Source organism: Hydractinia symbiolongicarpus, chromosome 11 (genome assembly GCF_029227915.1).
Source record: "Hydractinia symbiolongicarpus strain clone_291-10 chromosome 11, HSymV2.1, whole genome shotgun sequence".
Taxonomy (NCBI): domain Eukaryota; kingdom Metazoa; phylum Cnidaria; class Hydrozoa; order Anthoathecata; family Hydractiniidae; genus Hydractinia; species Hydractinia symbiolongicarpus.
In genome coordinates this window covers 18,120,645-18,148,122 of record NC_079885.1, presented here as the reverse complement: position 1 = coordinate 18,148,122, position 27,478 = coordinate 18,120,645, and the positions used below count along the sequence as shown (strand labels likewise).

Sequence of the window (27,478 nt, the reverse complement as noted above, 5' to 3'; positions counted from 1 at the left end):
AAAGGTGCTGCATCGTGAGGTGTAGACTTGACACAAGGACTTTCACCTTTCTGATCTACATCACCTAGTTGAGTGCGTTCGCGTGAATCACTAGGAAGTTGCGTTCGCTGTCTCGGAGAGTGTGGTCCCTGTAGGCAATACGTCGTACTAGTGGCTTGCGTTACATCTAGTTTGTTTCTACTGCAGTTCGACTCCTTTGGTTGTCTCTGAACTTTATTTCTTTCCTCGAGCCGATTTTGATTAGCTCGTATGTATTATTCTGCTAAAAAAAAAAAAAAAACTTGTGAGCGGGATACGGCCGAAAGGCCCTTGGCTCAACCCCTGCCGTCTGCGGCCTTCACTCTTCGCATTTGGAAAGCCATTGAGTGGACCGTGCTTACCAAGTCTCTGTGAGCGAGATGAGAGATAGGCCCGCGTATGGCCTCCTGCACGTTTTTTCATTTAGACTAGTGATCGTCCCGCCGAAGCGAGACAGTAGAAAAATCGTCTATATACTCATCGTTTTGGCCTTCTCCACGGAAATCTTTAGTAAAAGGCGAAAGATTTGTGCGTGAACTGAAGAAAGCCCAGTGTTGTCGTAAGTCGGCGCGACCTGTTGTGCCTTCGAGCCGACTTAACCTTTGCTTGTGGTGTGCCGCTTGCCAGTGTGTCCGTTCGTAGAGGACGCTTAAAAGGTGCTGCATCGTGAGGTGTAGACTTGACACAAGGACTTTCACCTTTCTGATCTACATCACCTAGTTGAGTGCGTTCGCGTGAATCACTAGGAAGTTGCGTTCGCTGTCTCGGAGAGTGTGGTCCCTGTAGGCAATACGTCGTACTAGTGGCTTGCGTTACATCTAGTTTGTTTCTACTGCAGTTCGACTCCTTTGGTTGTCTCTGAACTTTATTTCTTTCCTCGAGCCGATTTTGATTAGCTCGTATGTATTATTCTGCTAAAAAAAAAAAAAAAACTTGTGAGCGGGATACGGCCGAAAGGCCCTTGGCTCAACCCCTGCCGTCTGCGGCCTTCACTCTTCGCATTTGGAAAGCCATTGAGTGGACCGTGCTTACCAAGTCTCTGTGAGCGAGATGAGAGATAGGCCCGCGTATGGCCTCCTGCACGTTTTTTCATTTAGACTAGTGATCGTCCCGCCGAAGCGAGACAGTAGAAAAATCGTCTATATACTCATCGTTTTGGCCTTCTCCACGGAAATCTTTAGTAAAAGGCGAAAGATTTGTGCGTGAACTGAAGAAAGCCCAGTGTTGTCGTAAGTCGGCGCGACCTGTTGTGCCTTCGAGCCGACTTAACCTTTGCTTGTGGTGTGCCGCTTGCCAGTGTGTCCGTTCGTAGAGGACGCTTAAAAGGTGCTGCATCGTGAGGTGTAGACTTGACACAAGGACTTTCACCTTTCTGATCTACATCACCTAGTTGAGTGCGTTCGCGTGAATCACTAGGAAGTTGCGTTCGCTGACTCGGAGAGTGTGGTCCCTGTAGGCAATACGTCGTACTAGTGGCTTGCGTTACATCTAGTTTGTTTCTACTGCAGTTCGACTCCTTTGGTTGTCTCTGAACTTTATTTCTTTCCTCGAGCCGATTTTGATTAGCTCGTATGTATTATTCTGCTAAAAAAAAAAAAAAAACTTGTGAGCGGGATACGGCCGAAAGGCCCTTGGCTCAACCCCTGCCGTCTGCGGCCTTCACTCTTCGCATTTGGAAAGCCATTGAGTGGACCGTGCTTACCAAGTCTCTGTGAGCGAGATGAGAGATAGGCCCGCGTATGGCCTCCTGCACGTTTTTTCATTTAGACTAGTGATCGTCCCGCCGAAGCGAGACAGTAGAAAAATCGTCTATATACTCATCGTTTTGGCCTTCTCCACGGAAATCTTTAGTAAAAGGCGAAAGATTTGTGCGTGAACTGAAGAAAGCCCAGAGTTGTCGTAAGTCGGCGCGACCTGTTGTGCCTTCGAGCCGACTTAACCTTTGCTTGTGGTGTGCCGCTTGCCAGTGTGTCCGTTCGTAGAGGACGCTTAAAAGGTGCTGCATCGTGAGGTGTAGACTTGACACAAGGACTTTCACCTTTCTGATCTACATCACCTAGTTGAGTGCGTTCGCGTGAATCACTAGGAAGTTGCGTTCGCTGTCATATACATTTTCCTGATTAGCGTTTTAAGATCTTTACGATAATGGCAACAGGTAAAAGAATTTCTTGAAAAGAATTTTTGGGTTTTGACAGGCAATTGCTGGATGTCAGTAAAATTTTTAAAACCTTTTATGTTTTTAGGCTTTTGAACTATACATTATTTTGATTAGCGTTATAACCTCTACAAGTTATAGGCAACAAATAATCTAAACTTCGCTATTTTTATCTTCAAAGCTGACGTCAGCAAAAAATCCTATTTTTTTATTGTCCGTCTGCCTAAGCGATATCGCTGAAAAAGTTATGTCTCAAATGTTGAATTTTCTAACGTAACAGGGCGACGTCAATAACACTACTTTAACGTCAATATCCTATGTACTAAATTATTAAAGCCATTACAGTGCACCTAAAACTTTGAGATGAAGGTAACGGGTGTACAAATTTCAAAAGAAAAATTTTTGTACTTTTATTTGGGACTTTGCTGGCGTCAGCAAAATTTTTAAACCCTTATTCTCATTAACTATTCATCAAAAGCACGTGATTACATACATTTTCTTTATCAGAGTTTTAAACTCTACACAATAGAGTTAACGTAAAAACAAGGTTCTAATTTTTTTTGCAGATGGGTTTCTGACGTCATCAAAATTCATATGACGCTTATTTTTCAATTTTATCCAGCCTCAGTGGATTTTTCCACGGGCTCTATCGACTAGTAACTGGCAAATAAATGGAGAATATTTTTACAACCATTTTTTAAATGAATAGAGTGCTATAAGGACATGCCCGCCAAATGTAAAATATATATAAACATTTGAATCAATTAAGAACATTTGATTTGGAGTTCGAATTTTAAAAAATTCGAATTAAAACATTCGAAAGCTAAAATGTTGGTCGAAATGTTGGCCAACATGTTGGTTACCCAACAAACGTGCTACCAACGTGCAAACTTTGGCGGAAATGTTGGCCAATATTTAATAAATGTTGGCCAACATTTTTTGAGATTTTTTTCTTCTTGTGCATGTTGGCGCCTAACACAAACCGGCTAACATGTTGGTTAGTCGATGTCGGCCAAAATGTTGGCCGGTTTGCGCCTCCCTTAAGAGTTAAAGCGATAATAGTTAACAATGCATCATTCGTGATTTTTTTTTTTTTCGTGAGTGAATTAACTATTAGTTTGTATCGCATTAGAGTTCCAACGAATGATTTTACTTGAGATTTCTGAAATTCTTAATCTCCTGAGAAGCAACAGAAAAGTAATGAGTACTAACAATGACGATAACGTTGAAAAGTGGTTGTCAAAGGTGAATTCAAAAATCTTGAAGCTTTTTATTTTGTTTAACATAAGTTCGTTGAGCAGCTGTTGTGACAGTTTTGTTTGGTTAAGCATAAACTGCTTTATAACTAAAATCTCCTCCCACTTTTTCTTGTCTTTATTAGGTCGAAAAAGTATCCAATATAAGTGCTAGTTGTGAGAAGGAACAAGTATCCAATATAAGTGCTAGTTGTGAGAGGGAATGTGCAAGGAACATATTATTAACACAAGTGTTTATTACTTAATAATCGATAAGTCCAGTGGAAGTATCCACTTAGACAGGAGAACAATGGACAAAACATGTATATATTACATACATTCCACAAAATATGCAGAGGGATAGATTAGGAAAATTGAAATAACTTTTATTATAAGGTTAACAACAGATCAAGTATTGTCTTTGTCCAGCGGCAAAGGATTAAAAGGGAAGAAGGCTTTTGAAAAGATGAAATTATTCGATGCGGCAAGTAAGTAGGAATAAAAAACATCTAATACTAATTGTGTTTTTTTCGAAATTCGCATTTCAAAATGTTCTCCATTCTTTATTCACAAAAAAGAATGGAAAACAGAAAGAAGAAAGAAAGGATTCTTCTTGGGAAAAGGTTCGAAAAAAGCTTGCACCGGCGCGTGTTGAGCAGAGCACGAAGTCGGTCGAAGAGAAGAAAGATTAGTTTCTGGCAAGTTTTATTTCTACTTATTTGCATGGTTAAGTTTTTACGTAGTTGTTTTGTATAAGAAACTGTGCTAAAAGATTCATTGCTAAGCAACTTAGTATAAACATTATTGTATGTGGAATAGCGAACACTGGTTTTGACAGGGTCTGTGTATTTAGTACAATTTTGACGTCACCTCTAACAATTTCGTTAGAATAAGGGAATTTTTAGCACAGAAATAAAGATACGTATAACTTAAAACAAAATTCCGCGCAAAAATGTATCACACTTAACTTTTTATAACGCATTACTTGTTGCTATTGTAATTTTTTTTCTACTAGTACAAACTTCACGATTTTGATAGCTCTCTTTGCATTTGGTTAAGATTCCATGTAAAAACTTGTTTGTAGTTTGCTCGCTAAAGTCGTCAATCGCAAGGGTTTATTTCTTGCAACGCAAGTGGGAAAGTGGGAAATACTTGTGGAGAATCTTTAATATCATTTTAACAATATCATTTTTGATGACGAAGCATAGTTCTTATAGTTGTTACACGTTTTAATTGGAATAAAATTAATTCCTGATAAACGTTTTGTCTGTTTTTCTTTTTCCTCACAAATAATAATTTTTCGCGTTATCTTACGGTTCACAGAAATAAGTCAGCAAAAGATAACCAAACAATGAAGCATAATGCGATGGCCTTATACCGATGCAAACGAGTTCTTCAGACAATGCTAAAGGAAACGGCGACGACTAACGTTATACTGACGACATGCTAACCAACTCATGACGTTCGAAATGACGTCATTTAAACGTTACTATTGCGTCGTGAACTGACGTCGTTGAGTGCAAATGTACAAATCTGATGACGTTATCACAACGTCACATATGGTCACAGTGCGACGTTACTATAACGTTTTAATAACGTATTATTGCCAGCTAGGATATTTACACGGAACATCCAAGCCATTCCCTTTATTGTTTCTTCTTGTACCACAAGTAATAGCTCTCATCCATCCGTTATCTCGAGCTTTCGCTTTGTCGAACTATTCTTCTCGTCCCTTCAGCTGTTTTATCACATTATCTCGAACTTTACCCGTATTTTTTGAACAGAAAACACATTGTATAAAAGATAATACATAAAAGAGACTTTCGAATGTTATAATTTGGGATTTTTAATTCCTCTTCATTTCAAAAATGGCTACAAAACGTTCGTGGTAAAAACGTTGGCTGTTTCTCGTTTTCGGCTAAACAATCTAATCAAGAATGTGAACTTTCGTAAACAAGTACGCGTATTTCTATATCTCTTGTCTTCGACGCTCAATATCTCTACTATCCTTTATTTCGAACATTTCCGTCGGTCCCGTGAGAGTTTGAGATATCAAGCGTCGACTGTATAGACCCATAGGCCTTAACATGGAAGCGTTTTTTTAAATTAAAAGTTTTAAAATCGACAATTTATGCGAGGAATAAGGTAACTGCAAAATGGGCATGGAAAAAAAAAAAAGTTTCATAAATGTTAAATTAAAATAAACTACTAAAAGACAACCAATAAGGAATTATACCAAGGAATATTACTTTCGTGGTGAAAATTGACAACGCAGCGTCTGAAACCTCGTTGTATAGAACAGTTACTAAATTTGTTATGCTTGAAAATATTCCTTCAAATTCTTGTCCTTCTTGGAGAGGATACGTTCTAACAAGCATAATGATACACAGTACTATTACTGGTGTGGAGAGTAAGGACCAAAGAGCTGCTGTTGTGGCCAATAACCTAAAAACCAAAACACAACATGCTCGTCATACACAAATAGTAAGCCGTTCAGTCATGAAAACTTAAGTGGAGTTTTATGAGAAAAATTGATGGCCTATTAGCTGTGAAACATCTTTCAGATTTTCACGAGAAACAAAAACATGTGGCAAATGTAAATTACAAAAAGCAAACACCACACTAGATTGAGTTCGTGTCAATCCGCTTGACTAAAATATTTCATGACGTAGCTTCTGTTTTTTTTATTTCAAAACCTTTTAAAGCAACAGGATAACAAGCGCAGGAAGACCAACAGTTAAAAGTGAGAAAACCACAGTCCTAATCCCATCTACAATATCCAGTCACTTCACGGAAAGAAATTTCTTTTCAGAAAGTATTAAGCAGTCAAATCATGAACAAAAACTGATAAACTGTAGAATATATGATTGTGAAACTTTTCTCATGTGCATGTAACCAGATATATCGGCAAGTAAACACACACTGAACTTTGAAAATGTAATCGTTTCGAATTGTTTTTGAATTGTTAAGGGCATATTCCCGCTTACAAAAATATTTAACTCCTACAATTTTTCAACTTCTAATATTTCGATTGATAATGCCTTTGTTCTGGTTTGTTAATGTAGAAACATTTCCAGGATCGAGTGGGAAGACCAGCTTGATATCCTGGCTAAAGATATACTCCTTTTTATAAATTATTGCGCAATATTCAGCCTCATCATGAAAAAGAGGCAGCCGTTGCTCCAAATCTTTTATATTTTATTATCTCTTACGATACGGGGACATTGAAAAATCACGCGCAACGAATAATGGAGAATTAATTATCTCAATAATAATTTTCCGTAATTTTTCGTATTTTGTGATGACTATTTGATTACCTCCATAATTGTATGCACGTATTTTATGATAAACATTGCTAATTACCATTTTACGAATTTTTTTCAAGAGAGAAGACGTACTATCAAACTTTATTACTTTTAAAACTTAAAACTTCAATAAAACTGCTATTTTAATAGCAACAACTTTCTACACAGACTCAGTAGTTTGTGTAAAAACTCAAGAACAGTTTATTATAATGGAAAACAATGACGGAGACCATGAAATGATAGTAGAAGACTTCAACGAACTATTTGAAGAAAAGTCAGTAGGTAAACACGTTAATATTAAAATTTTAATGGTATACGAGTAAGGGGAGATTCACCAAACTGTGCACACTGATATTATATATTTTGTCAGCAGATAGGTGATTAATATACATCAAATTTTGTACAAAATTTAAAAACTACCACAGCACACCATAATATATATAATAGTTTATCCTCTACTTAGTTTTCTCTTGATTTTATTTAGCTCATGAAAGTATCATATTAACAGAAGATGACATTAGTGACCCACATATTCATATAGATTTTGAAAAACTTTCAAATTACAAAGTCGAACATTTAAAAAGATGGCTGGTATTCCGAGGAGACACACTTCAAGGTATTACAACTTTGAAAGAAGCTCAAGTTCGTGTTATGAGCTATTTCGAAAATAAAACTGAAGCTAAAATTGTAGATCCTACACCTGATAAAATCTGGCTACGTAAAAAAGCAGAAAAAATGGGAGTTATTTTGAAACCGCTGTGGAAAGAGGGAATACTTCCATCAGTCCCTTTGAAACTCAAAGCTGATATGTCAAAACCAACTGATTTAACAGGTTGGTCGAAATCCTTGAAAGGAATGCCAAATTTTACAGTTGAACATATTCAAAATTATCATGAACATGTCAATGAAACATTTTGTAAAAATTCAACAAAAATAAAGAAACATTTTATACGTGGCGAACAATTCCTCGAAGAGAAGTTCTTAGATACTGATACAATATATGTTAAAGAAGATGAAACAATATTTTGTTTGAAGGGTGTAGCTGCAGCTAGTTTGAAAAAAGCAAATAGATGGGTTTTTTTAGCCATAGAGAAAAAAACCTCCAATATTGAGTTTGCGAACTGTCAGTGTCCAGCTGGACGTTGTGGGACATGTTCTCATGCATATGCTATGATGAAACTTTTAGCAAAGTGGGTAGTAGATGGCCTATCTATGGTACCAGCAACTAAAGCATGTACTTCAAAGCCCTGCGTGTGGAATGTTCCGCAGTCCAGAAGTAGAATAGAAAAGGTTCCTATCATGGAAATGATGATCAAGTCTCCTCCATCGAAAAAAACTAAAAAAACTGACAATGTTCAAGACAAAAAGGGTATTGTTTCATCTCTTTACGAACCTCGAATAGTTAAAAACACTTTAAAAGATGATATCAATTTTCTCATAAGACATATGGAACATAAAACACCAACAAATATATGTGCAACCAAATTACTTAATCCCAATCCAGTTCATCACAGACAGACACAATTTGGAACTTTACCATCAGGTTCGTACCTCTCATATCAGTGTTCAGTTATGCCACCTGATTTTACAGTATACTGTAGCATTGACAGATCAGATGGAAAAGAGTACCCATTGTATCAAAGATATCCACAATTTCCATTCCAATCATTGGAAAATGTTATAGACACTTTTACTAAGGATATTCATATTGTTGAAATAAAGAAAAACAATATTTTAGAAAATTTAAAATCCCACTCCGAAGATGTTAACTTGATTGAAACGAGTACAAGAAATCAAGCTGATGATCCGAACTGGTTTTTATACCGCAAGAACAGATTTACAGCATCTTTATGTAACAAATTGGGTAAAACTGGACGAAAAACTGAAAAATCTTCGAAGACATTAGCCCATAACATTGTGACAGGGAGTAAAAAAAATGTGAACAGGATTATGAAAATGAAAATGGAGTACGGTCGATTTTACGAACCCATAGCAATCCAACATTATGAGCGATATATGAAGTTGAAGAATTTTAACATAACTGTAGAACAATCAGGTTTAGTCATTGATCCGATCAATTTTGTGTTGGGTGCTACACCTGATGGTAAAGTTATATGTGATGGATGTTTTGGTATATTGGAGGTGAAATGCAGCGAACAGTACAGGGATGTTGATCCAAAAACAATTTGCCACATTTCACCAAACCCGTGTATAGTTTACAACAAAGAAAACAATCAAATTACTATAAATAAAAACCACACGTATTATGACCAAGTACAAATGCAACTTGCTATAACAACACGCACATGGTGTGACTTCGTATTTTATACATCGAAAGGATTAGCCATTGACAGAGTTCCCTTTGACACAGAATATTGGGATACATTGCAGCACCGAATCTTGAAATTTTATTTTACGTACATGTTACCCGAAATTGTGGAATTAGAGGAATGAACCTATCTAGATATTTTTATATACTTTATATATAAATATAAATAAGTACTTGAAACATATCATAACCTTGTAAAATATGAAATATACTTCAAAGTGATATTTTTTGCAAGGATTGATTTTTACGAGTTTGCAACATTACCACAAAAATAAGCTATAGAAAAAATCATCTCCTTGAGGTATATCTCATAATGTGTGTGTAGCAGTAAAAAACTTTTTAGATATTTTTATGCATATAATTGTAAAGATTTTCTTTTTCTAAACATTCTATACCTTTAAAATTGGTTCTTGAAAATTTGCTAACATTGCACAAACAGTGATGATCTGGTTAAGAGAACCTAGCATGTTAACAGGAATAACTCGATCAAATATGTGAAAAGTTTTCAATCTCTGTATCATTCTTTCGACATGTATTCTTTCAGCGGCAATTTGTTGACTTTGAATAACTTCGCTTTCACTGAACTGATCTCGTCCTCTCAAAAAACATGGTATTATCAGCTCCACACCGATTGGATTCACATATTCTGCTATCAAAAAACCTCGATCTGCCATGATCGCATCACCAGGCTCCCAGAGTTCTGGGTATAATATTCCACTTTTCACTACTATATTTTTATCAGATATGCTCCCAGGGAAGGCTGAGGATATAAAAGTGAAGCCACCCCCTGGTGCAATTCCAACCAGAACTTTTACTGTAGTGTGACTTTTGTAATCTGAATACATCAATTTATGGACAACAAGTGAAGCAGGCACTGCAATTTTGAATTCAACACAGTCTATAATGCACCGTACATTAGGAAATTTTTCCATCATTGATTTTGGCATTACATCTTTTACCTGCTGTCGGGTAGGCCATATGCATATTGATCCAAATTTAACGTACATATAATTTATCCAAGTCAACACTGTATTGGTGACTGTAGCTTCAGAAACTTGAAAGATATAAGATAAATGAAAAATATCGAAGTTTCTTCTAATGCGTACCAGGGTCAACAAAAAACTTTCTAAAGGGGATAGCATTCGGGGTCTCCCTCTCTGTGAATCACCTTTGACCTGTTGGTTGTTGTATAATACCACATTTTCTCCATTGTCACCAGTGTTCAAAAATATTAGTATGCCTTTGAAAACTTTAACATTTGGTAAACCAGTGTAGTGGTTACATGCTCCGTCTGACAAAAGCACATGTTCAACAAATTTACATTTTGTAGTTACAGTTCTGTGCAACAAATCATTTTTAAGTTGTTCATTTTCCTTCTGCAATGCTTCGATTTTGCTTTGTGAGTCAAAAAAACTTTCTTCTGTTTGGCTTGACATATCACAACTAACATCTGGCATATCTATCATAAATGACTCTGTCGGAGGTTCATAATCTGACACTGTGTTTCTAAATTTTTTGCGGGGAGAGGGTCTGTTGACAGGAGGTTTCCGTTTACTTCCATGCTGTTCTACCATGGCTTCAAACAGCATAGGTTTTGCTCCTTTTTTTAATTTCCTTAATGTGCCACCAGGAGGACGAATTATATCAGATTTCTCAAAATGTTTCTCGCACAAAACAGTATAATTAGTAACTCTAAAGTTGTCTTTTCCATCAACTCTTTTTATACGATTACACCACACTTTTCTAAGACTGGGATCTTTCGGAAACTGGAAGAAACTCAAAGCACTTGTGATACGTTCACCCTCGAATTCAACTAAACCTCTACTATCACATCCCCAGGCAGCACACTGCTTTCCAAGACTTGGTTTTTTATGTTTACCTTTTTTCGATACACTGTCCGCCATAGCGATTTTTTTATTTATGAAGAACTGGAGCAACGGCTGCCTCGTTTCCGTGAGACCGCAATTACGTCATTATGAATTTATAAAAAGGAGTATCAATAATTAAAATTATAAAATAAATCTATCCTTATTGAGAAGGTATGCGCTTGGCCATTACCCCGAAACCCTGTTGTTTATTACACCTTTTTGACCTGTTGGCCACCCTGGAGACATTGCGATAATTTTTTTTTACCTTGATTTAGCTCGCTGACAACACACCAGGATTACAAGAGGGACGTAAAAAGTTGCCACAATAAATGCCAATGAAAAATTTAGTATCGAAAGCAAAACGATGAGGACAGAAAAATGCAGAAGCCAATATAACTTTAGAACTTTATCAGAATTATTGTGCCTTTCATCTCGAGCGAACCTGAAATTTAAAAATAAATAAATTAATAACTCACTTAAATATATATCACATCCGTAATAGTTACTAACACGAGCAACAACAAAACAAGACAAAAAAACTTAAGCTTTTTTTCACTTATTTTCTACTGCATTTTGATAGTGACGCCAAAACACGAAACAAACAAACGTCATGTGTGGCGTCACGTGACCTGGTGTAAGAAAGATGGAAGCGATTGACGTAACAATAATCCTGATGGTGGTAGATATCTTTTCCAGTTTTGTGAATACGCACCTGCGATAATTGGGAAACATAGTATTGCACTCGTTTTCTTGATGATTTACAGCACGAAACAGCTGCCACAGCTTTAAATGGATGGATGAAACAATAAGGGGGTTTATAAAGTTATAACTTGGAATAACTAATCACAATATAAAAACAAAAAATCTAATAAACGGCCACCCGTCCACTAAAATTGTTTCATTGAAGATTGTTACAGTTAAAGTTAGTGTGCGTATTTTTTATAACGTGTTTACAAATCAAACAATTGGATGAAGGTAACGTTTTGTAAAACAAACTGAACACTAAAAGTAATAATAGCAATACAATCAACCAGAAGTAGTTCTTTGGTAAGTATTTCAATAATCGTAAAATTCGCAAGGCCAACTTTTTAAATTGACTGAATCAAAACTGTTAGAAAGACAGAAATCTTTAAATAAAAATAATAATGTCAATAATTTTAAAAATGTAGCGAGTTATTTATTTATTACGAATATGGTAATTCAAAACTTTTCTATAGCTGAATTCATACACAGCACGTTTGCATTTTACTGGAAGAACTTCATCTGCAACAAAAAAACAATAAAAAAGGTTTGAAATTCGTCTTCGATGTATATAAACAAAGTATGAATATATATCATGACTTGTTATATAAAATCTACTTACTACACAAGACGGTCTTTTTACCTCTTAAAACAACATTTTTAACGAATTAGTTGGCGTGTCAATGAAAACAGAAAGTTAAATTGTTTGAAATGACTATTCAAAAATGTGGGTAGTCACGTTCATTTCACCTTGGATACAGTAATACTAAGCAAATGAAATACCTAATGTACTTCGAAATGTTTAAATAGTAAACCAGGAAATGTAATTAGGATAATTACTCTTACCTGCATATAACTGCAAAAAACCATAAGACAACAAAACATCCTCCAAGTAATTGGTACGGCAACAAATTATAAACCTTCGCAACTTGCAATATTCTCGGCCATGAAAAATATAACAGCGTGGTACAAAGGTAAGCAAAACAAATCTGTGCAAGAACTTTTCCATTAAGCAACACCGACAAGGCAACCTAAATAAAACATCAAGTTTAGTTTGCATCATCATCATTACATCAGCAAATTCACTATTGTTTACATTAAATTGATTATTTTAGAGCCCAATGACAGACTCTCATCCACGTGATGACATCACAACAACTAAGCAAGCAAAAAACAAGATCTAAAAGTTACAAGGGCAACAACATGTTGCATTTACCAAGCATCAAGGACAATCAACAGAAAAGAATGGCGATATACTATCCAACTAAGCAGAACATCGACCTGGATGTTTTTAATTCCATTCAATCAACTCCATTCCCAACAAAGCTTCCAGAAGTAGCTCTACGTCGTCCTGTAACGAAGGTACTACGGATTCCAGAAGCGTCTAAACCTGTGCTCGATAATATCATAGCAGATTGTCGAGATGTAACTATAAGTACCGATATACAAAAAGAACTAACAAGCATAGAACAGTTAACTAAGAGAAAAGCATTCACAAAATACAGTGTATTGCCACCTATTGCTAAAAAATTGGAGTATGAACAACAGAAAAAATTGACACCAATTAATAGCGAAAATAAAAACCAATTTAATACAAAAGTAGAGAAAATAGTAACTAAAGATACAGGAGATTCAGTGCCTACTAATGAGGGAGGCAAAAGGAAGAGAAACTTGCACATTGCTACTTCCCTTCCCAAAACTCCACCTGCACATTATAGAAATAAAGACCTGAGCAAAAAAGCTGAAAGCGAGTTTTGTAATAAAATGCTTAAATGGGTAAAATTTAAAGGTCGAAGGAATGCAATTTGCTTCGAAATGGACGAGATATATAAGGAACTATCTACAATTATAAAACATAATTTACTTATACAACATTTAGAGGAAATATGGATGTGCTAATGAAAGTGACTTATATAGATATATGAATTGAGAAAACATGTAAAAGTTTATACAAGTGGGAAACATGGTAAATAAATTTTTGCCAAAAGGATACCCAATAACCAATTTTTACCAAAAAGATACCCAGTAACCAACATCTGTTTCAGGCAGTATTTAAACAGTTGTATTTTACACGACATTCAGGAATACGTGTACAATGGAATGTAGCACCATTTGGTTGTTTTTGAAATAAAGTCACAAATTCCACTATCACAAATAAAATAGGAATTTCGAAATTATAATGCAATAAAGATTTAAAAATGTTTCTCAGAAAAAAATGAAAAAAAGCCTTGTAGTAACAAAACTAGGCAAAAATTTGGATTTAGATTAATATAAGAGTTTAAAAATGTGGAAAGATATGTGACGATATCCACAATTGCGACAATCCTAGGGAGTTTGATAACAAACTATATAGCGATAATTTTCACATCGATGTGTTTTATCGCTATATCGCTAACAGTAAGAGAAATGTAAATATCTATTGGAAATTAATGCTACCTATAGCTAAAGTTATTATTCTATCAAAAAAGCTCTGGTGAAGAGTTGTTTTCTAATATAAGGAACACGTTTATAAGGAACGCAATACTAAGACTATACGTCCTTTTAACTTAACATGCATTAAGAAGATGGATAAAGTAATATTTTAATTATTTAGGGCTCTTTCTAATGGTAAGAATAAGAGAAATGCTTTCAATCTTATTAAAGATTTAAGTTAGGGCACACTTTTTAATTAGCTTTAGCCCGGCACTCAAAGTTGCTTATTTTTTCAATATTTTCGACACTAAAAGTGTTAAGCAACAGTTGGTTTAAATTTCCATGTTCACAAAAACTTAAGGAATTAAACACGTTTTTAACCAACGACCTCAGGCTTTGTTTTTTTATAGAAAGTATTTTTTAATTGTGTATTGTTTCCTCAGAAAATTATTTTCTAATTTCGTTTTGTTTTTTTTTCAGAATTTTTTCTTTTAATTTCGCATTGATTTTTAGACAATTATTCTTTAATTTTACATTTCTCCTCAGAAAATTATTCCTTAATTTTCCACTCTCCTCAAAAAATTATTTCTTAATTTTGCATTGTTTACTCTTGCAAACAGTTTCTTCTTTATAAAAATTAAAAACTCACCCTGTCACATGAGGAAATAATGTCGTAACATTAAACAGGGTTAAAACTAAAATGAATATATCAACATTTCCATTTCTTATTGGAAAAAATTAAACAATGTATGGCTGAATTGAACTGTTACTGTTATAGAAAATGTCTACAGCTTTCTGAAAGAAAAATTTCTAACAAAAAATGTGGAATGCAAATACTCTCCTTATGATATGTTAACATTTAAATCTGAACTTTTTTTTTTCAAAAACTAACATATATGTAAATAAGGACAAATTTTCTAAAATTTAAATCCTGCTACTTGCTAATAATGAAAACCATATCAAAATTTTTTAAACACTGGGACAGTGAAACAAGTTTACATTCTAATGGTCACAGACAATTACCAAACATGAGAATAAACAATGAAAATTTAAAACAAACATGAAAACCTTATTTAAGGTTAATTTAGGTTGGTAGCTTATTTTTTCCAAAAATCCACTGAAAGTTGTAAATAATAATATGTTCTCAGGTTATAATTCATCAATAAAAAAAGAAACAAATCAACCTTCAGAAAATGTTAAAACCATATTTTTAGCTACTTTTAAAACCAAAGGCCGCATGAACCAAATAAAATTTGGCGATAGTGATCTCTACTAATATTTTACAACATTTATAAAAAAAAGTAATGATAATCCTGCACCTGAAACACAAGTTTAGCCTCTAAGTAGCTAGATTAACGGTGCAGTAATGATAAAAACCCTATTTTTGGGCCAATTTTTGTTTTTTTTATTATAAAAAAACATTTTTGCTAAAAAATGGTACCATTTTGATTTTTTCCATAAATCCAAAAATGTCACTTTCTAGCATTTATTAATAAGTAACAAAAAGTGAAAAAAATCAGAAGAACGTAATGAGCGGATCCAGAGAAAAATTGTTATGTACAGACCCTAATTCTAGGTAACTGCAAGCTCTCGGTAGCAAACAAAATTCTTCCCACAAAGTAACAACATAATTGTAAATTTAAAGGAATATGCAAAGCACTTATCCACCTAAAAAACTGGGTATCAAATATCAAATTCCTGACAACACCATCTCCCATAAATGGAATGTCTGATATATTCCACTGCCAAAAAACAAGAAAAACATTAACAACAAGTTACGCAATATAACAGGTGTGGGAAAAATTAGTTCCTGGATGACAACACATGGCAGAAAAAACAAATCAAGTTAGCAATAAATATAGGTTAGTACTGATTATTACTATGTAGCCTTATCTCTAAGAATTTTTTGTTTAGCAATAATTTTATTGTTCTTCATCTAATTATCGTTAAATAGCTATCAATAAATATAGTTTATAGTTTGTTATCAAATTCCTTAGAAACGTCACAATGAAATTAAAACAATTCTAAAAAGATCGCACAAAACTTTAGAAGCCATAAATTTTTACCAACTGCTAAAATACATTCAGGGGAAACAATTACTCTAACATTAAAAGCAACAGGTTACATTTCTAGCTACAACTATCTTGGCAAATCTTTCCATATAATAAATATCTAACTAGGTTTTCCTACCATACTTTGCTTCTCATCTGGAGGATGTTCAAGCTGGAATATATCAATCCAGAGCATAAACAAACAAATGACAAGTGGCAGCATCAAACATCCAAGTGGTGGCATGTATAATCCAATTGATATGTATCGGTTGGTGTTTGGTAACACATATAGAAAAAATGATTGATGAAAATGCTCCAGCATGTTATTCCAACTTCGAAATATTCCTTCTATTAACCTGCACATAAATATACAGGCTGGTATTCTTTTGGTTGTCTAATAGACATTGCAGTATGAGAGATGAACTGAACCTATAATGTTTGGATTTACTCCTTTTTTCAAAAAATAACCTGAAAAAATCAATTAATAGTACCGTCCAATGGCTTCAAAGTCAGCTCTACTTCCATGAACAATGTTCCCATCTTTTACACCCTTTAATGTGACTGCTTCAATGCGATATTTGTAAAACAGGCCATGATTACCAACAGGATAACCTGATGCATGTATAATCATCATACGAATCAAAGTTTCCAAATTTCCCAAGTAGTTGTCATTAAATTGATTCAAATGTGTCTAAAAACATTTTTTTAAAGGTTTCCTCATAAAATTATTTTTTTGAGGCTTAGAATGGCACACTCCGTTCAGAATTTGTTGACATTACTTGAAATTTTTTTCAGAAACATATACATGGTTTTTCAGCATATATATTTTTATGGTAATATTTCAACTCCCGTATTGGAGGTCTTCATCAGACTATATTGGCATAGTCTGATGAAGACCTCCAATATAGAGGTTGAAATATTACCATAAAAATATATATATATATATTGAACGACCATGTATATGTTTCTTTAAAGTATTAACATACGTTCACATGAACATGTCATTTAAAGAATTACTTGAAATTATTTTAAATTAAGAATTTTGTTTTATAATACCTATAAACGCAAATTCTTCCATTAACGGCAAAGTTTTTCCTTGTTGATTAAATTGATTTACTTGCAAACAGATTTTACATGGAAAATAATTATTTATGGAAATAATTTTAACTACAAATTAACTTTAAAAAATTATATTCATGCAAACCTTGTTGTACATAAGTCACAATTCATATACAAAAATTTCAAATACCTGGTGTTTAAACTTAACACGCACGCTTTCTAATTGTGCAATACGGTACACTACATTTATAACATCAAGATTTGGCAGTTGACCGTTCATTCCTTCTATCAGAAGATCGAAGTAATTGATAAAATCATTGGAAAAATCAAGAACAAGAGCAGCCTGGATAGATCCAGCATGACCTCTGGTATCAGCTGTCTCTATATCTAAAGAAGATTATGAAAAGAACATTTGTATATTTAATTTTGTATTTTATGTTGTCAATGCAAATTTGTCCTCTGTTAGGAATTAAAAGCAAAACATAAAGCTTAATACATCAATATACTTGGAAATAACTGCAAATTCTGCTATTCACAAGGCAGAATTTTTATTCCTTATTGACATGACTAATGGAAATAATTATTTGAGGACACAAACTTAACTAAAACATGTAAAAATCAGAATTATCAATTCTTACCATAACTGTGATCATGATGATATGCTTCTAACCAAGCTTTCATGCCATATAAACCATGATCTGTAACCAAGAAAATAATATCCTTTGCCCAGTATGTTTGAGAGCGGAAATATCTTGAAAGCGTTAGCATCAAAGCAATGGCACCACTTGAGTTGCAACGATCAAGAGGGACATTTAAAATGATTGATTCTACTCCTGGTGCTCGAGGGGCACGAAATATCCCATATACATTTGTGCCATTTAGTTGCTACAATTACAATAAATTTAGAACTAATCATATAGCATGGTGCAAGTACAAGTATATACATAATTTTTGAAGAAGAATAGGTAGCAAATGTGCACATGAATAATTTTTTGAGGAATCTTTTAAAAAAAAATTATTATGACTATTGTTAAAACAGACCTTAGACTTGATGTAAAATGGCTGAGTGTGCACATCTAAACCAACTTTGTAAAACTCAGTGGTAATAAAGTCCTTGATACTAAAAATATACAAAACACTTAAAAAGAATTAAAAGCATTACGATCAAGTTGAAGTAAGCCAACATTTCTGTAAAAAGCCACACACTACACCTATGCCATACACAATGCCAAATTCTTGCTGCATAACAATTCTCTCACTTAAATAACGCCATAACACCACCCTTAATTGTATTCACCTTTATAACATCTATGCATTAATAAAGTTTGAATGCACATCCCTTAACAAAATTACTGATGCCGGAAAATGTCAAAATTTGTTATTACTTAAATATGAAATCATAATTTATGCAACATAATTAATTTTGAAATGTGAATATCTTGAGAACGAAAAGAGCTTTATTAAAAATTTAAAAAGACTTGTTAACCAACTTTTTTAGGCTCTGTAATATAAGTCCAACATCATTTTATACCTTGGGTTCTTTTTAACATAAAAATAACAAATTTTGTTTAAGTTTAAAAGCAATACATACACATCATTGTTGGGGCATTCTGAAAGAATTCTATTGTACATTTTATACACATGTTGAAGTTGTGAAAAATATGTTTCAACTAAACCAGGTAACAGTTGATTTTCAGAAAAGTAATTTTTTGCACTAAGTTCATGATGTGCCAATGATGCCATCCAGGATATTCCACAAATATAACTCAAGATGCTGTAAAAATATAAAACAAAAAGCAACAATAAATAAATAAATAAATAAATAAGGAAATAGGTTAGACACACAGCGAAAACCTCAGCAAGCAAAAATATTACACACCTGATAGAAAATCCATACTTTTTTAACATAGGTATCACCTTCTGGCGTCCATTTGTACTGGATAGTAATCCCATCCTTTATTATATAAACTTATAAAATATATCAACTAAGAAAGAAACATAAAATAGTGAAGGATTTGTAAAGCGAAAAAAGAAGCCAAGCCATTTCTCATCTAATTGTGTTTTCTTTTAACTATCTTGCTTGTTAGGATGGCATTGGTTTGCAATTAGTAACTAGCTATGTTTCAAATGTACAACTAACATGTTATTACAAATATTGGTATGCAAGATTTTAGAATTTTACAAAAAATTTTTTCCTCATGGTTAATTTTAAAAAAAGATTTAAAAATAAAAACGAAAAATATATTGTTAGAAAATTTGCTTTTAGCCATCTTCAGAATAAATGATATTCAAAAATCTTGTGATTATAAATACTATGTTAGATTAATTACTAATGTTAATGACAACACCTAGGGCACAAATTTTCACAGTTTTTTAATTTTTGCTGAATTAATTTTTTGCAGTCTAGGGGTCCAAAAACAGCCATATTTCACAGGAATAAATATTTTGCGCTTTGAAAAGATCTTAAATAGCAGAACTAATTTTCACTTTTAGCTACTATCTGGTAAATTTAAAGGACTTCATTTTCATGTTTATTAAAATATATATTATATATAATATATTTTATGTTAATGAAAACACATCTGCGACGATATTTCGAATGTATTTCACATCTTTATCAAGTCAGTATGTAATATATATAGTATTATATATAATATATAGCTATAGTATATATTTCAAAAACATTAACATTATCTATTTCAGTTGTTATCATTGATGTTGTTGACAATTTTAAAGTACATATCTATTTCCGATATACCAACAAAAATAATTAAGGAAAACGAAGATCAGTATTTAGAAATTTTACATTTCTCTGTCAACTCTGCAATTGATCTGTGTAAATACCCAGAATTTTTGAAAAGGGCAGATGTGACACCACTTTTTAAAGAAAAAGACAGATCTGACAAATCAAACTACAGACCTATAAGCATTCTTAGTAACCTTTCAAAAATCTTTGAGAGATGTCTGTATCGTCAGATTGAAGATTGAAGAAGTTTCAGTGTGGATTTAGGAAAGGCTACAGTGCTCAGCACTGTCTTACTGTTATGCTTGAAAAATGGAAAAAGGCTGTTGATGAAGGTAAAGCAGGTGGAGCCCTTCTGACTGATTTATCTAAAGCATTTGACTGTCTCCTACATGATTTACTGATCGCAAAACTTCATGCATATGGATTTGACATGTATTCCCTACGCCTAATTATGAGTTATGTGAGTGGAAGATTTCAAAGAGTAAAGATAAAAAATTCGTATAGCTCATGGTTTGAAATATTGTTTGGCGTTCCGCAAGGATCTATTCTAGACCCGTTACTTTTTAACATATTTATCTGCGATCTTTTCTCAGTTGAATTTGATTTTAATGACATTGAATTTGCGAGCTATGCAGTTGACACAACACCATATGTTATCGGTAATGACTCAAAGGAAGTCGTTACTAAATTTCAAAACATGTCTGAAAAAGTGTTTACATGGTTTGACAATAATGCAATGAAAGCAAATGATGACAAGTGTCATTTGCTTTTAAGCGATAATGAAATATTAAGTACACAGATAGGCAACTCAGTAATAAAAGGCAGCACTCATAGACGCCTACTTGGAGTCATTATCGATAACAAACTTAAATATGATCTGCATGTGTCTAAACTCTGTGCAAAAGCGAGTCAGAAACTAAATGCGCTTACAAGGATGACATCTTTTATGAACTTTAATAAGAAGAAACTATTAATGAATTCCTTCGTAATTTCACAATTCAATTACTGCCCTCTAGTTTGGATGTTTCACAACAGAGCTCTAAACAATCGTATTAATCGAATACATGAAAAATCACTGCGGATAGTATATAGCGACAGTTCTTCTTCCTTCGCAGACCTCCTTCATAAGGACAGCTCTGTTACGGTACACCAACGAAACCTACAATCTCTTGCAACTGAGATGTACAAAATAAAAAACGACATGGCTCCAGAAATAATGCAAGATATTTTTCCTGTTTATAATCCAAAATACAATCTAAGAAATAATCGAGAATTTACTGGCCGTAATGCTAAATCAGTTTACTATGGTCGGTTACAAAATCTGGCAACAAATTCCGGTAAGAATCAAAGAAATGTCATCCTTGCAATCCTTTAAATCCCAAATTAAAAAGTGGGTACCAAACTGCTCCCGCAGACTATGTAAAAAATACATTCCACAAATTGGTTTTATATCACTCGCGGATGTACTCTCGCTAATTTCATATTTGCTTATACACTCACTTAATTTATACAACCACAAATGTTAAAAAATTGTATATATCTAAAAATATTTTATGCCTTATATTTATACTGTATATTTTAAAATCTTTTATTAGCTATATATGTATTTACACTTAGTCAACTATAAATAAATGAATAATAATAATAATAATAATAATAATATTTCAGTTGTTATCATTGATGTTGTTGACAAGGTTGAAGACAAATTTTCATTTCATTGTACAAATACAGTCGCCTTGTCATTATACGATGGAAAGCTCTTTTTGCTTTGGCATTTGTGAGGCAGGAAAAAAGATGGTGGTGCTAGGTGAAGCTAAGTAATTATCAGTCTATTATATCACACAAAGCCATTCTTATGACTTTAAATGAATTCAAATAAATCAAAAGGCATCACTCTACCACTCCATAGTTTATAACCTCAATAATGTTTCTGTGAGAAAAAATCCACTGGAAAAGAGTTTCATCATCATCATTCTCGGCTTTGCGTCTGTTTTCCATGTTAGCATGGGTTGCACGGGGTATAATAATGACCCTCCTCAATCTGATCTAAACTGTGTTAGATCCAAACTCAACTTCCTCTGTATCAAGTCTGTCCGTATCTGCCAAGTCTTTCTTGGTCTGCCTCTGGGCTTTGCCCCAGGAACTATCAAGTCTCTACACTTTCTTACCCAATTATCCCCCTCTATTCTTTCCAGGTGCCCCAGCCAATTTAATCTTTTGATCTGGATATCATCTTTAATTCTACGGATACTTAGCGTGCTTCTTAGCTCATCTGAACTCTTTCTGTCTCTCAGACTGGCGTTACACATCCACCTAACCATTCTCATATCATTCCTTTCTAAACGGTCAAGATCTTCCTGCTTCACTGCCCATGTCTCACTACCGTACAACATAACACTTCTTACACAGGCCTCATACAACCTACGTTTTAACTCAATTGACAAGACTCTGCTAGTCAACAAAGGAAGATTATCACCTAAGTAACAGAAGTTCTCAACTAACTCTAACGAGCCACTGTTGTAATATCATTGAAGCTGGAAATACTTCGTTCTCTATAATCTCACCTTTGCAACTCTTGCATACAAACTGAATGTCAGCTCTTAACCTTCCACCAATACTACTGCACTTCTTATGTACACAATGCTTGCAAGTTTGACAAAAAATTGAGTTACTACCAACGCCTTTCCTGCAAACTCCACAAGGCCACTTTCCAACTACAAGGTCACACTTGGCTGCAATGCTACTAATCATGATTTTAGACTTTGCTGTGTTCACCCTTAGCCCATTCTCTTCTAGTCCTTTCTTCCACTTCTCAAACTTTTCAACTGATTATTCTATCGACTCTGCTATGAGAACCAAATCATCTGCATACAATAACTCCCATGGACAAACCTGTTCTGAACTCCATCGACAACCCTTCTAAGACTAGAACAAACAACAAAGGACTAAGTACAGAACCCTGATGTACAACAACATTTACACTAAATTCATCACTAAGTGAATCGTTAATCCTGACACGACTTCTGGCATTACTGTACGTAGACTGTGCCATCATACCTAGCCACTCATCCACACCTAATTTTTTCATAGCCCACCAAATAACTTTACGTGGCACTCTATCAAAAGCTTTCTCTAAATCTACAAAGGCAAAATATAGATCTTTTTCTTTCCTAAATACTTTTCCTGAAGCTGTCTGAGTAAAATTTTGCATCTGTAGTGCCACGCCCTGGAACAAAACCAAATTGAATCTTATCTATATCAATTCTTTCTCTAAGTAACTTAACAATCACTCTTTCAATAACTGTCATTACTTGATCAACCAACTTCAAACCTCTATAGTTACCTTTTTCTAATGCATCACCCTCGCTCTTGAAACAATTCACTATTACACTCGACTGTCACTCACTCGGAATAGCACCATCCTTTATAATCTGATTAGCAACACTTGTAATAAGCTCAACTCCAATATATCCAGATGCTTTTACCATCTCTGTAACAATACCTGATACTCCTGCAGCCTTGCCAATCTTCAATTTCCTAATAGCCTCCACTACCCATACTCTTTGTCTGCATAGCTGGCCCTTCTACAACATCTTCATCAGACAAATTATCCTCATCCCAATCAAACTCAGTGTTAAGCAACCTCTGATAATAATTCTTCCAAGCTACCCTTTTCTCCTCCTCTGTGCTAGCCAAAACACCTTCATCATTACGTATACACTTCTCACCTACAACATCTTGATTAGTCTTCTTCATTTGCTTTGCTATCTTGAATACCTCATTGCACTGGTCTTCCCTTCTTAACACATCAGGCCATTTCTTGAATAAAACTATGCCAGAGCTACAAAAAGTACCCGTTAAAAAAATTACGAGTGCTATGTTGTGTGAAAAATCGCACTCGTAAGCAAATTTTACAAGCGCGATGTGAATATCTGCAAGTGTGATTCACACTTAACTTTTTATTGTTTACCACAACGTTTATGTTATTTAAGCTGTATAGAAATGAGGTTTTAAGTCTTGCAAGAAATATATCATTAAAAGAAATATAAAAGGAAAATTTTGAGTTGTGCACTCTCATTGTGTATGAATAAAACAATTTTTTTTTATTATTTATTTTTGAAGGGCATAAAGATGAATATTCACGTCATACTCTTCTTGTGTACGAACAATTATATTTGTGGGCCACCAAGAAGGTGTTTTCTTCAGCCACCTGGTGGTGAAAATATAAAAATACATTTCAATTATTGCACAACATCTTTTTTTCTGCTATTCAAAAAAATGTTGTGAAGTTGCTTTAACTTTCTATTGCTTGCTAATGTTATGAGCTCTCTCTGAAACACAATGCTGGAGATCATTTTTATTTTGTGTTGAATGTAATTCTAATCTATTTATATCTTTGCAATCACATTGAGCACATTGAAATGATTTGCTTCTGGTAATAGAGCAATATAGCAGGTATCATTTTTTTAATTGACATGTATTTCACAACCTAGTACCCAGGACTTAATTATTAATTCCTGTTGAAAATATTGATAAATGTTAAAATAAATAGATAAATAGTATAGATAATTTTCTTTTTTTATGTTCGCTAGCTTCAAGCAACAGGTGGCCACAGAGAATATTAAAAATAAATATAAAATACAATTAATTAGACGCACGCAACTATATCCTTTTTATTGCCGCCATTCATTTTATCATGCACACTGTGATTGCTAAGATATAAATAGATAACAAAATTCTATAAACATTAGAAAAGATTGTTCCATACATCGCTGTTACAGACAACCCGTGATAAATATTATGTTGTTTATTTTTATGCTAAAAAAATACATAAAAAACAGAATTTTACTTTAGGTTTAATAGCCCTTTTCATCATTCTATAATATTTTAGAAAAAGAAAAAATTTACGAGTGCGATAAAAAGCACTCGTAAATTTTTTTACCAGTGTGCGGGCGAGTGCGCGTGCAATCGCACTCGTCTCAAGGAATGGCCTGACACATCTGCAAATCTGTTTCTTTCTGCTTCTGATTTTGCCTTATACACTGCTGTACAAGCACAACGCTTAGCTTCTAAGTAAATATTTTTACTACCACCTGACTTCCACTCTTTCCAAAGTTTCGTCTTTTCCTTTATACACTGGTCAACCTCATTATTCCACCACCAGGTCTGCCTACTGAACAACTTCCATATTTTTATATTGACAATGTTTATTTTGTTCTAGGTATATTTCTATTTGTCCCTTATATACTTCCACATAAGGGTTAGGTGTTGCATTTTTCACATATATAATATCTCTACGTTTATATTTTATAGATTGAATTCTCCTGGCCGCCGAATGTCATGTTATACTTTCAAACCAATTACAGGTCCGCAGTTTTTAAAGTAGCTATTATATTTTGAAGGGAAACACACCATTCCACACAGTCACCTCTTCATAAATAAGGGCTGAATTTTTTATAGAATCTTTGTTTTCTAACTTCAAATCTGTCATATTGTGTAGTTTTAGGTGGGTTTTTGCTAATTTAGCTTTAGTCGAAAGGAAGTCACATGCGAGTTTCCCGTCAGCACAACTTTTGAAATCAATGCAGAAAATTTTCATTATTCATTATTTTCCAATAGGTATGTCTCCAGCAACCGTCGTAGAAGCTCGTCGTAGAAGAAGTTGTCTAGTAGAGCGTGGGCCCTACTAATTGGGTCTGCGTAGCTCAAAATGAGCATTAAATACTCTAGGACTCTCCATCTAAGCCATGGCCCCTCCTGGAAATAATAGACAGGGTATATCCCTCGATATTTGTGAGGCTAGCCATGTAAAATATGCACATCTATCTATCTATCTATGCACCCCCAGTAGTTACAATGATGTTGATTTCCGACCGTTTTTATCATTTTTGTTGCCATTTATTGTCATTTCTTGCATTTGTCTCAACTACTTTTTTGGCAATGATTGTGAGCTAGGCTTTTTATATAGAATTCAAGTTAGCATACCCAATAATAATACATCAAGATCATAAAACAATATCTAAACAAGTTTGGCCGATTTGTTTCTCATGTGAACTTAAGTTTTGTCAAAAAAACCGAATCTTGACATGTGAAGACAGAAGATAGTCGTTGACTAACCTTTTACTACCACTTTCATGCTGACATTTTTATGACCACAATGGCGCCCCTACCTTTTTTACGGTAAACGAAATCACCTCGTTAAAGTTTTGACAACCTCAAACTTGATTCTAGAACCTGTTCGTACGGCGATGAGAACAATCAATATGTTGGTGACCCCCGATTCACCACATGTTACATGCGGTTATAGAAGTTAGCACTTACCTTGTTGAGATGCTTGACTGTTGATTGCATGCAGGGATGGTTACATGAGAGAATATGCTCTAAAGGCCCAATGTTTTGCCAAATGCAAAATAATAAGCCACTGTTAAGGGTGATTAGAGGGCATGGACACTAGTTTTCTCCTTACCCCAGACTCCACCAACAGTGTAAATCCATGTCTCCAGATTTGCTCGCCTACTTCAGCTGTCGCATTCAATAAGTAGGAGCAGCTAAAGTCAACTACCCCCCCCCCCCCCCCTATCATTCGTCATTGACAGTTTGCTTTTTCTAACCACCAACCCTTTTGAATATTTTGTTTTCATTTTTATGTATACCAATTACTTCATCCATTGGAATCGATGTCTACAACTGTTATCGTACCAACTACTAATCCTACAATGAACCATAACTCACGTATCAACTCAATAATCGAGCCATATGACAACACGTACGAAACAAGTATATTTACCTCTGAGGCTCTTTTACGACGACGATCCACCACGCTCGACGCGCTCTACAACTCAAGATAATGGGAACAATTGGCATCGAAGGTGCGGTCTTACTAATACCAGTGCTCTTGTCTCAAGGTTTCTTGGTGATTCAATTTGGCTGCTCGCGGTTACTAAGTCTTTTGTAGGTAGAAGCACTGATGACTGGCGCTGATGGGGATGCTGGGCTTCCTTTTTCGGCTAAATGGGATGATGATCTGTTTTCTCCACGAGATTCGCTAAGATGTAGGCGTTTCCACGAGATTCGCTGAGATGTATGCGTTTAGGTCGTTTGATCCATGAAAGTCGCTGGGATGTAGACGTTTCCACAAGATTCGCTCAGAGGGTTGCGTTTTCACGGGAGACACCTAAAGCCAATTATTGTTTTTACGGGATACGCAGGTGTTTCCCCCCAAGAAACATCAGAGAGGTAGCGTTTCCGCGAATGTCACAGACGTTTCCACGAGATACGTCTGAAGGGGCTCTCCGATACTGAACCCGACATTCCCCATTTTCTCCTAAATCAAGTGTAGTTAACATAAAACAAAATAATGATACTTCTATACATTTTGTTATCTCCGTTGTTGCAAAAGTACAGCAGCGATGAGAGACAAAAAGCCTTTTGAACAACCTCTTATTGTTAATTTATTAAATGAATAAAAATTCAGATACCTGAAGTAATTGAGGAATATATCACGATTAAGATAATATCATATCACAGTCTTGTGCTGAAAATCACCGCCTGAAGAAATA

At 34.4% G+C, this 27,478-nt stretch overlaps 2 protein-coding genes and 3 non-coding genes across 5 annotated transcripts; 1 reads left to right on the top strand and 4 right to left on the bottom strand.

Moving 5' to 3' along the window:
- Positions 1-454: 454 nt before the first annotated feature.
- Positions 455-575, bottom strand: LOC130619828 (U5 spliceosomal RNA). Its single transcript, XR_008980566.1, has one exon. It is a non-coding gene; the product is annotated as a U5 spliceosomal RNA (small nuclear RNA).
- A 549-nt stretch (positions 576-1,124) lies between these two features.
- LOC130619827 (U5 spliceosomal RNA) lies at positions 1,125-1,245 on the bottom strand. Its single transcript, XR_008980565.1, has one exon. It is a non-coding gene; the product is annotated as a U5 spliceosomal RNA (small nuclear RNA).
- A 549-nt stretch (positions 1,246-1,794) lies between these two features.
- LOC130618861 (U5 spliceosomal RNA) lies at positions 1,795-1,915 on the bottom strand. Its single transcript, XR_008979606.1, has one exon. It is a non-coding gene; the product is annotated as a U5 spliceosomal RNA (small nuclear RNA).
- A 3,672-nt stretch (positions 1,916-5,587) lies between these two features.
- Positions 5,588-26,055, bottom strand: LOC130614378 (glycosylphosphatidylinositol anchor attachment 1 protein-like). Its single transcript, XM_057435807.1, has 11 exons — positions 26,037-26,055; positions 19,053-19,158; positions 18,765-18,947; positions 18,215-18,293; positions 17,812-18,058; positions 17,364-17,560; positions 16,606-16,805; positions 16,254-16,470; positions 12,498-12,682; positions 11,176-11,352; positions 5,588-5,853 (listed from the first exon to the last, which is right to left on the bottom strand). The coding sequence occupies exons 2-11, from the start codon at positions 19,124-19,126 to the stop codon at positions 5,604-5,606; spliced, it is 1,809 nt and encodes a 602-aa protein (XP_057291790.1). The 5' UTR covers positions 19,127-19,158; positions 26,037-26,055; the 3' UTR covers positions 5,588-5,603.
- LOC130614384 (uncharacterized) lies at positions 11,618-13,790 on the top strand. Its single transcript, XM_057435813.1, has 2 exons — positions 11,618-11,957; positions 12,767-13,790. The coding sequence occupies exon 2, from the start codon at positions 12,795-12,797 to the stop codon at positions 13,548-13,550; it is 756 nt and encodes a 251-aa protein (XP_057291796.1). The 5' UTR covers positions 11,618-11,957; positions 12,767-12,794; the 3' UTR covers positions 13,551-13,790.
- Positions 26,056-27,478: the final 1,423 nt, after the last annotated feature.